We start from the raw sequence: 10,651 nt of genomic DNA on the forward strand, positions 1-10,651 counted from the left end.
CCGTAACTGCAGTGTTAGTTCAGTACTTACAGGGGCACTTCACTTATTCCTCCAGAAACTAAATGGACCAAAACACTGTCCAATAAATAATAGTTGTATGGATTTGGAGCAGTTTAGCTGGAAAAACTCGACGCAGCCGCAATAGCGGTCAATCAGTCTTAGTTATAGCATAGCAAATATTAACATTTTAATCATGTGAAATAATACATGAAAAAAAAATATTGCAAAAACACTGTTTATTTTTTTAGTATTGGATCTTTTGTGACACTTCAGTCTATACGAGACTAAGATGAAAAACATCTAGAAAACATCTAGAAAACATCTAATGTCATTTCATACATGTGTCAACTCAGGTTTCTTATTTCTCCTATGGGATTCACTCTTTGTGAAGATGGACAATATGAATTTTGCACACTCTTTAGGATTGAAAGTGGCCGGTACAATGAGATACTCTCCTGGTTCAAGCTTGAAGAATCTCATCACATCTCTTGCATTGATGAAGTTCCCACTACCAATGGGGCCTTTACGGTAGAAGAACTTGTCCGGGAGCTTCACATCTTTCATCTAAAAGAGAATTAAATATAAACTTGTATTCAAGCGACCAGTTTATTTAGTAAATATCATGTAATTTATGCATTTTAAAAGCAAAGTTGTACACTTTTGAGCTTGAATTATATTTTTTACTTGCCTCTGGTGGAATCTGTTGAAGTAGAAAATAGAATAACACACCATTAATAAGTGGAAACCAGAATTACTGTATTTCCGGTGACTCCAATAGAGTTATTTGTTAATACTGACCGCAAAAACATCGAAGCCGATGGCAAAGTTAGAAACATCACTTCTGTTTCTCTTCTCATGGTTCTGCGTGAGGGACACCAGTATGTTTTCAGGGCACTGGCCACTACATTCCTTATCAAGCTTCTCAATCCTCACCCGAAACTGAGGGTTCGTCCAGAAAGAGTCTACAAGACATTCATTGAGTTAGACCTTTGAGGTACATGTAGTAGGGACACATAAACACACACACACACACACACACACACACACACACACACACACACCTTATGGCCAATATTATGCATAGACACCCAAAAAGCATGTTGCATGCTGTATCTAATATTTCTATTCATGCATGCTAGTATGTAATTGTATGAAATGCTCACATGCCACTGCCTCTCATTATATATTAATGAGCTACCTTTATTATTGAGGCAGCCACCGGCTGTAGTCCCATCAACCCAGCTGTCTTTGTAACATGTGGAAGTCCATTTGCATTCAGAGGAACTGTCCAGAAAATCAGGACTGAGGCAGCAAATATCAATGTCTCTGAAGTTTTTGGTGAAGTCCTCCATTGACATCCTGCAGTAAAATATGAGTTACTGAAAACATTTGATTCATTAATGCTAGAGATCATATCTGAAACTACAGTTAATGCTCACCAGAACTCCCCCTCATTGGCCAAAGAACGACACCTGGATTGCTCCTCCTTACTCACTTTGTCCCACAAAGATGACCTAAAGTTATGCAAAAGCATATATTAAAATATTTAATGGTGTTATGCTAACTGAGAAACTAACAGCAGCAAATAAAGAGGAAAAAACAGATATACTTTTGAACTGAAAGTACAAGCTTCTGTTGTAATTAGTATTTCTCCAAAAGGGTATAGTTGAATTAGCCTGGTAATACCAAACTCTGCTACTTCGCTTTGCTTCGTAGACAGAGTCTGGCATGGCATAATTGAAAAGCGTTTGTCTGAAGTTTAAAATCATTGGTTACCCGTAAGCCAATCACATAACGTTTGGTTATGGCGTGTGTTATGCGCATGCTCAGCCGCATCTAACTTCCACTGTAAACACATGTATGATGCAAAAACAAAACCATCGAGCGAATTACCGGAGTGAACATGGCTGTGCGCGACTTTTGCAGATTATGTGAAGTAAATCTACGCATCCACGGTACAATCAGCGTCTACGTCACGGCTCTCAGCCTGCCCTCTGTTCGTTGATTGGCCGGCTGTTTTCAGGCCGGAGGAAAACGGAAAGCTATTACGCTGTCTCAGACGGAGTACAGACAGAGCCCGTCTACGGACAGCCTTGGCACTTCCTATTAGCCCCATTGTATCGATCTTGGTTGCAGTTCCATTCGAATTCCACTGGGGGTGATCGCGGGCGAGTGCAGACTGAATGGGAGTCTATGGGGCTAGACGGCTAAATGTGTCTCTTTCACCCGATTGCCATTGAGAAATCTCAGATTTTATTGTAGGTTTTGCAAGTTCAACATGGGTTATAGGTCGAAAGTTGAATGAACGAGTACTTATTTCTTTTCGATTTCTTACAGGTTGAGTTGTTGCCCATAACACGCTAGCATTCTGCTAATGACGTCAGCATTCTGACGTCATTGACATTTTAAAAGACTTTTTAAAGCAAATAAGTGACTCTAAAAAATCTAACACCCAGCAATGTGTAATTTATTTGCATCTCCTTTCGAATACAACATTCAAATTACTAGACAAAAAATTATATCCTGAGAAAAGTGGATTTTGAGGGTTTTTCGCCATAGACCTCCATTCATTCTGCACTCGCCTGCGAGCGCCCCCGCATGGACAGAGACGTGTTACTGCAGCCAGTCCAGAAACCGGAAGTAAGCAGAGAGTGCCAATTCTCTTCCTATTAGACATTCTCTGGTACAGAAGCGAAATGAAATCGAGCGGAAGTAAGAAGTCTGACGTAGTCAGGCTATAGTTGAATTTTCAATGGCACAGAATTAAATAAGATACCAAAAAGTAAAAAAATAAAATTAGCAATTGTACCTCAAAATCAATTTAAAGTCCATTTTAATATTGTTTAACCATCTTTTTATATATTATCATACAGATTTCTCATTTTAACAGGCTGAAATGTTTTAAAGTGATCATCAGAATTCATCAACTCTTTTTAAAAGTAATTGATGTTTGTCCTTTGTTCCCCACCCAAATGATGTCATTTCCCAGAAAGTGATGTCACTAAAGAACTGGCTTTTGTTTTAAAGGTATATTCTATTACAAAAGACTGACTAAAGGCAACAAAAGCTCATTCATTCAAAATATCCTTCAGAGAATGAGAGTTAGCAGTGACCGTTGAAGTAACTCAACGGCACTTGACAACCTCCAGCGATTTAATCTATGTTAGTGTGAACATTCCTTAACAAGAGACAAGATTTTAAACTAAAAACAGAAAACGTCTTGGCCGTTTATTTACACGACAACAGCGTTTTGGGGGTCTGTGCAAGTTTTTGAAAACGATAATGTTATAATTTCTGTGTAAAGTACAAAAACGCAAATTTGTGAAAACGGTGACATCATGCACATGTGTATTATGTTCAGTCTATAAGTGTGTAGTGTATCTTTACAAAGTGACAGCGCCAATGCACTGGCCTGGCATGAATAATACAGTGCTTTTAATCGTTTTAGCAGATCCGTGTGAATGGTAATACTTTTGACAACATTGTCATCTGTACGCAAAAAACGCAAAGTAAATCTTTTACATTAAGAAATTGTTGTTGTTTAAACTTACCCTAAGATTCAAAAAGGCCTGCACACTCTAACAATGAAGGACAACTGACAATTGTGAGATGAGAGTGAAGGGGGTCAGACGCGCAGCGCCACGTCTTTTAAATTCGAACACACTATTCTCTATGAGAATACACACACCGGCGCCCAGCAACGGCTCAGGACCGTGTTCAAAATCCAGCCGCGCCACAGAGCGCCATTTACATAGTTTTATATTAAATGTACATTTATGCGTCTCAAATCGTAGTTAATGTATACTGACTTCACCCTGTGCTGCAATATACATTTAGTTTTATATTTATTTACAGAAATCAGAAAATTGCTGATGTTATCGCATTTTCAGGTGAGAGTTGTCCTAGACGTGGCGCAGCGCGGCGCTGAGCTGCGCGTCCGGTGTGCGACCCCCTTGAGACTACTTCAATGAAAAAACGGCAAACGTTTTGGTCACATGCAAAAAGTTATTTAGCATACTAATAACTTAATACAACACTAAAACCTCATTAAGACTTTTTATTTATTTATTTATTTATTTATTTATACTTAATATAATAGTCATGAATCATCTAGTGGTACAAACAAAGAATGACGCTTGATCAGTGTTGTGATTAGCGAACCTATAATTTCATATGACTCTTACTTGTCACTCCAGTCACCGGTCCACTCGCCTTTTCCCCAAGGGTTCAACACTCTCACCAGCTGAACTGGTTTATCTCTGCATGTTACCTGTAGAATACAACATGACATGACACTTTTAATGCATAAATACAGAATATGCCATTTCACCAGGGATATTGTGAAATAACCTGTTTACCTCAGGACTGAAGTGACTGAATACAATGCTTTGAGTTACATAAAGTACAAAACATTATTTCAAGAAACTTCTCTTGCAAAATCACATGAATGCAAACTGAACAAAGGACATACCAAAGTGTGGAGCTCCAATGCTGAATACATCTGAATGCAATCAGTAAATAAATACTGGTGTACACAATAACAAAAACGGTTAATAGGAGAACAAAGCAAGTATTGTTGTAGTTCAGGGGTGCCCAATCCTGTTCCTATAGTATAGATCAAACCTGCAGAGTTCAGATCTAACCCTGATCTAACACACCCGTCTGTAATTATCAAGCGCTCCTGAAGATCTACAATAGCTGGTTCTGTTGTGTTTGATCAGGGTTGGAGCTGAACTTTGCAGGAAGACAGATCTCCAGGAACAGGATTTGGCACCCCTGTTGTAGTTAAACACCTGTCTTTCTATAAAAATCAACCTCTGGCTTATTTAACATTTTCCCAAGTGGCACATGTGAAGATCTATCTATCTGTCTGTCTGTTTGTCTGTGTCTGTCTGTCTCCCTAATCTGATGGCACTGTAATCTGACATTTGATTCTGTGCAGACTTACCTTGTAAACCCCCGTCACTGTATATGCATGGCCTTGAACAATGCCATTGGGTAATACTGTGTTTGCAGATGTTTTCTGATATGGGATGAAAAAAAGACATTGAATCAATAATGCTGCCCTGTGAAATATGTATCAGGAAATAGGAAAAGATTGTTTTTTGTACCGCCAATGCTCTACATTGTTCCCTTACATTTTAGAAATGTTCACTATAGTAATTTGTATTTAATTGAACATTGAAATCTTTAATGCAAAATACTTCAGTGACAGTGTTTTAGATGGATATGGTGATAACATCTGTCATGGTAATGAAAGGACAAGCCTGAGGTCACTGCTTACCCCCACAAAGGTGCCACAGGCCATCAGAGCCTTTGTTTTTTCTGCACGGTTCATCAGGCTCCACAAATCAACAGAAGTTTTTGCTGTTTCAAAGTGCACGTGGATGCCACCAGTGAAGTCCAACAGAGCCTCACATACAAGACCAGCCTGCAAGTCAGCATAAGAGCCGCACGTCCTGTAAAAGTCATTCTACATTTCAATATACAGTGGACCAACAAGCCTTTAATGATTGATTCTGTGGATTTACTCAAATTGATGATTAAAATAGACCAGGGGTGTCCAATCCTGCTCCTGGAGGGCCACTGTCCTGCAGAGTTCAGCTCCAACCCCAGTTAAACACACCTAAACCAGCTGATCAAGGTCTTACTAGGCTTACTAGAAACTTCAGGCAGGGGTGTTGAGGCAAGCGGGAGCTAAACTCTGCATGACAGTGGCCCTCCAGGACCGGGTTTGGACTGTTATCATTGTGACCAATACATCATGTCCAATACTTCTATCTGTAAGGCAACTTCAGAACCAGGGTATATACACAACATGAAAAGGGCCCAAATCTCTTGTAATTATGGTTAAATAATATTTGGTAGCACTTTATTTACAGTCTTGTTCCCCATGTACATACATACTTATTATAGCAATTACAATAACAGGGTAAAGGTACTAACCCTGAACCTGCCCCTAAACTTAACCTTTACATGTAGTTACCTTATATTACCAGTGCTGTCTTGGGTAAGTACACATACTGTAAAATCAGGTGTAACAATATTTTTATGTTCAATAAACAAACATGCTTTTAAGAATAAACCTACTTGGCATAAGCTTTCTCCAGCAAGGCAGGCCAAAACTCATTAGATGTTTTTGAATGAACAAAAATGAGCTTGCCATCGATTGTTGGCAGTTTGTCATCAATGACAACGTCAATCCATTTCCCAAACCTCCAGAACTATATGAATAAAGCAGAAGGTTTAAGGACTGATCATTTGGTTTCATAAAATGTATTTAAGTTATTTTGAAAAAGACCAAAGAACTCACTCTAAAGTGAAATATCCCTGCATAGTCTTCACCAAATGACTGGCCGACTGGCATGACCTGGTCCATGACATCCTTCTGAAAGGTTAAAGCTCCAACTGAAGCAAGAAACCAGCAGTCTCCTAAGGTAAAAGCACAAACATTAGCAAAAATAGAGCTTTCATTGAGTTAACAAAAGACAAAATATAGAGTGATGCAAATTACTGCACAGATACAGTATCATTCAAAACCAACACCTAATGGAGTATGTAATAAACACAGATATATAAGCATACCTAAAGATCCTTGGGAATAGTCAAACCTGGAAACCCCCTTAACAATGAGTTGAGGGTCTGCTACTAATTTCTAAAGAGAGAGAATAATTAAATGAATACATTATACAATGAAATTTGCCCTATGGATTTGGGAACAACAGAAGACATTTAGACTCGTATATTGTATTTTGAATCTGCTTTCAAGACACTTAAAGGCACAGTACGCCTCTAGAGGTTTCTTTTTCAAAACAATAATAAAGGCGTAGCTTGATGATGCCGTGACTGAACGTGAAATCATAGGAGTTGTCTTCACCTCCACAGCCAATGGAAAGCAGTCTGACGGGACTAATGATTGAGCTAATGTGTTAGTTTTATTAATGTTACTGTGGTATGAAGCAGGGCGGGCCAAGAGCCGTGGGACATTTTACCTTGCTGTTTTTATTAAAGTTACATTTAAAGTTCACCTCCTTTCCTGAACTTAAACTCTGTTACAGTTATGTCTGATCACTTAAATTCCCCTCATTTTATTTACTTCTAATAAAACAGCCGCAAGTGCTGAATTACTTCTCATACAGGTCACTTTATCTGATAAATTTAAATTGTGGGGTGACACAGCGCTGTTTTTACAATCTTACTAAAATACATTTGAGAGTGTTGAAAGTTATTTTAACGTTATTCTGTGGGTTCACTCGGTGGCTGATATGAGACACTTGTTGCACATTGCAGTAACTTAGATCGATATTAGAATATCATATTATTAAAAGCTGGGTGACTTGTGTTGCTAAATGGCAAGCACTTAATTTCAAAATATATTGTATGGTGGAGAAAATGCTGTACTTTTACTACAAGCTCTTTTTGATTATGCCATGTTAGCCATTTGACAAAATAGCATTGTCTCTGAGGCATGGTACAAACATGTTACTCGCGGTAAATCAAGAAAACAAGAGATTTAAGAAATAAGGCTAATCGTGTTGAACTATATAACAATGATTAGTTTTCTGTCGATAAAAGTATCCAAACAGTTGCTCACCTATCTAATAAAACATAATATATTTAAGTATAGTAATTATTAAACACATAACATAATATACATTATAAACATTATATTAAAGTGTCTTCTACCAGTAACATGGATATGTCATTGACAGACGACACAATGACATGGGTCGTTACTGGGTAAAATACCTGATTTCTCTGGATTTAAACATTTGGGATCTTGCACGTACACATCAACAAAATATATAACATTGTTTGAGTGGTTTTTGGGCATTTTAATCCAAAAATAGTGCATATTGTGCCTTTAAGATGTCTTGCCACAATTGTAAATAAAAATATGTTGGGAAATGCTACAGATAAACCTGTTCTTACAAGCCGTAAGAGACATTTAGCAACAATTGATGATGGTAATATTCAACAAGTTATTTTAGATCCATTCAAACAATAATGTTTATATACTCTTCTTGAAAGTTTCTGAAGGTCTGAAGATGGAAAGTCAATACAGGTAACTTACTGATGGCCTAAACCATTTGATTTGTTTCATATCCAATCCAAGTTTCTTCTTTGGGTCAATGGAGCTGCTGTCTGAAGGGAACTTCTCATCAACATAACTCATTTTATTGGTGAAGCAGCTCTTCTTCAACTCCTGGTAGTCCTGATCCAAGAATTTCAAAGGGACGTCAAGAGTGCCAGTTTTGTCTCTTGTGGGCTGTTCATCCCCGGGTATTCTGTTCACAGGAGGTGGTGGCATTTTTACAGCTGTAAAAGTCAGATTTTTAGGAAAAAATATAAAGAAAAAGATTAAAGTGTCACATCTGGCATCGTTTACTGGTGAGATGACAACACTATGCTATAATATGTTTTGTTTCCAAAGACCTATAAGAGATAAGAGACTCTAGGCTTGTTAGACCTGTTTGGGAGAGAAATATTGTCCCTTTGAAAGACACCTCTTGATAGCTTTTAAGAGACTTACAATATAATTAGAGATTAAACTCAGTTTTTTAAGATATAAATCAGTGGTTCTCAACTCCAGTCTTCGGACCCGCTGCTCTGCACATTTTGTATGTCTCCCTTATTTAACACACCTGAATCAGATCATCAGCTCGTTAAGAGAGACTCCATGAACTGAACTGAGTGTGTCAGATAAGAGAGACATACAAAATGTGCAGAGCAACGGGTCCCGAGGACTGGAGTTGAGAACCACTGATATAAATGATATACTTCATCTTCAAGGATAACAACTCACCTAATTGAGCAGTTTTCTCTTACTAGATTTGACAGAATCTCTTTGTTCTGCCCTAGGCTCAGGAATTCTGTGCTCAGACCGAATGATGTTTTCAGGAAGGGTGTAGAGCAGTGGTTCCCAATCCTGGTCCTGGGGACCCACAGCTCTGCACATTTTGTATGTCTCCTTTATCTGACACACCCAGTTCAGTTCATAGAGCTCTTTCCTAACGAGATGATGATCTGAATCAGGTGTGTTAAATCAGGGAGACATACAAACTGTGCAGAGCTGTGGGTCCGCAGGACCAGGATTGGGAACCACTGGTGTAGAGCAGTGTGTAGGTTTTGTTTTGCTCAGGGACATTATTGCGCAAGGTCCACCTGTGCAGTTGCATAACAATTTCACCATATATAGCCTTAACTCTAAAAAAAATTATTATGCAAATGAGCACGGAAAGCGCTAAAGAACTTCAAATGTCTTTTTAAGATTGTTGCTAAGCCAATTAATGTTTTGACGGAAATGTTAGTGTGTTAGATTGGTTAATAAGACCACAAAGGGACACACATAATGACCATAATTATGAACAGTAACTAAGAACATTGAGGCGTCGGTCTAACAACGAACTACATAAAACTTAGACTTCATCTATAGAAATACACCTATTGTTAGAGAGTAACAATCCAGTTTTTTTTTTTTTTTTTTTTTTTTTTTTTTTGAGGAGCGGCAATTATAATTCAGAAGAATAGAATACTTATTGTTGTGTCCTGCTGTAAAAGCCAAGTAAAGCCCTTATCCATGTAGCTTTTTCTGACATGATCATTTCATTCTAAAAGAACAATGAATCAATACTATAGTCATATAACTGAAACTTTGCCCGAATTACTTTGATGTGGAACATAACAGAAAAATAATTCTACAAGCAATACAATAGAATATTAAACATTTTAGAGGAACCACTTAAAACAGTTTTATTCACTTAGAGCTAAAAGTCCAGGAAAACATAAACCTTTCTTAGTTTTGATATATATATTTCAAATTCTGTCAAATTTGATTAGTCAAATTCTGATTAATATCAGAAAATGTAAAAAATTCATGAATCATGTAAAAAATAAAAAATAAACCTTGCATCACAATAAGTGTATTGTGATTGTCAAAACATTTTAGTAACTACACAGAATTTTAGGTTTAACAAGTTACACTGTTTACATACAATTTCTGGTAAGCTGTTTTTTTTTTTTTTATTATTGCTTGACACAAATTTCAATTTCAATTCAATTAAATTCTTGTGATTTGATTCAATATTGACTCATTTGGATAAATATTAGGTACACAAGATAGGCGTTAATTTTTCTCAAGAAAAAAAGAAAGAAAAAAAAAACTCACCTAATGCTGTAAACATACAGAGAGCCTTATCAGCTGGTAATAAGGTTAAAATAACTCGTTTTTTATTATATATTATTTTACTCAGTGTGATTGATAGATAGAGGAATATACATTTCGGTAAGTTGTAGGCTACTGTCTCTTTCAACATTGTTCATTCGTGTTTTTATCTAGCTAGTAGAGATTATCGGTTCACGTGCCGCTAGGGATCTGTCACGTCACATTTACAAGCGCCCAAACGGTATTTAGCCTTTTGCTTGAATTTCGTAATAAAATTGACAGAATTTGAGAGCTGAGATTTTTTTATATCATAAGTAACCTGCTCTGTCTTGTCTGTCGGTCTCCGTCCTCTTTGTTTTTCCTGTGCGTGAGAAAATGGATGTGTGGCGTTGAGGCCTTTATTGAGAGTGAGGAGTCACGTGCCGACTTGGGTTGATTTGGGCGGGGTCTGAGCGCTGATCTATAATGACATTCTAATGATTAGGC

The 10,651-nt window shown here is 37.5% G+C and overlaps 1 protein-coding gene across 1 annotated transcript; it reads right to left on the reverse strand.

The window, feature by feature from the left end:
- Positions 1-333: 333 nt before the first annotated feature.
- LOC307148528 (calpain-1 catalytic subunit-like) lies at positions 334-8,311 on the reverse strand (the record flags this gene model as incomplete). The annotated part of the gene is made up of 11 exons (XM_079854139.1): positions 334-564; positions 799-962; positions 1,199-1,359; positions 1,440-1,514; positions 4,185-4,270; positions 4,949-5,023; positions 5,285-5,459; positions 6,091-6,224; positions 6,314-6,432; positions 6,586-6,655; positions 8,075-8,311. 11 exons carry the CDS (start codon positions 8,309-8,311, stop codon positions 334-336), a joined length of 1,527 nt encoding a protein of 508 aa, XP_079710265.1.
- Between the last annotated feature and the right edge of the window lie 2,340 nt (positions 8,312-10,651).

The sequence above is a fragment of the Squalius cephalus genome (assembly GCF_949319135.1).
Source record: "Squalius cephalus genome assembly, chromosome: 20".
Taxonomy (NCBI): domain Eukaryota; kingdom Metazoa; phylum Chordata; class Actinopteri; order Cypriniformes; family Leuciscidae; genus Squalius; species Squalius cephalus.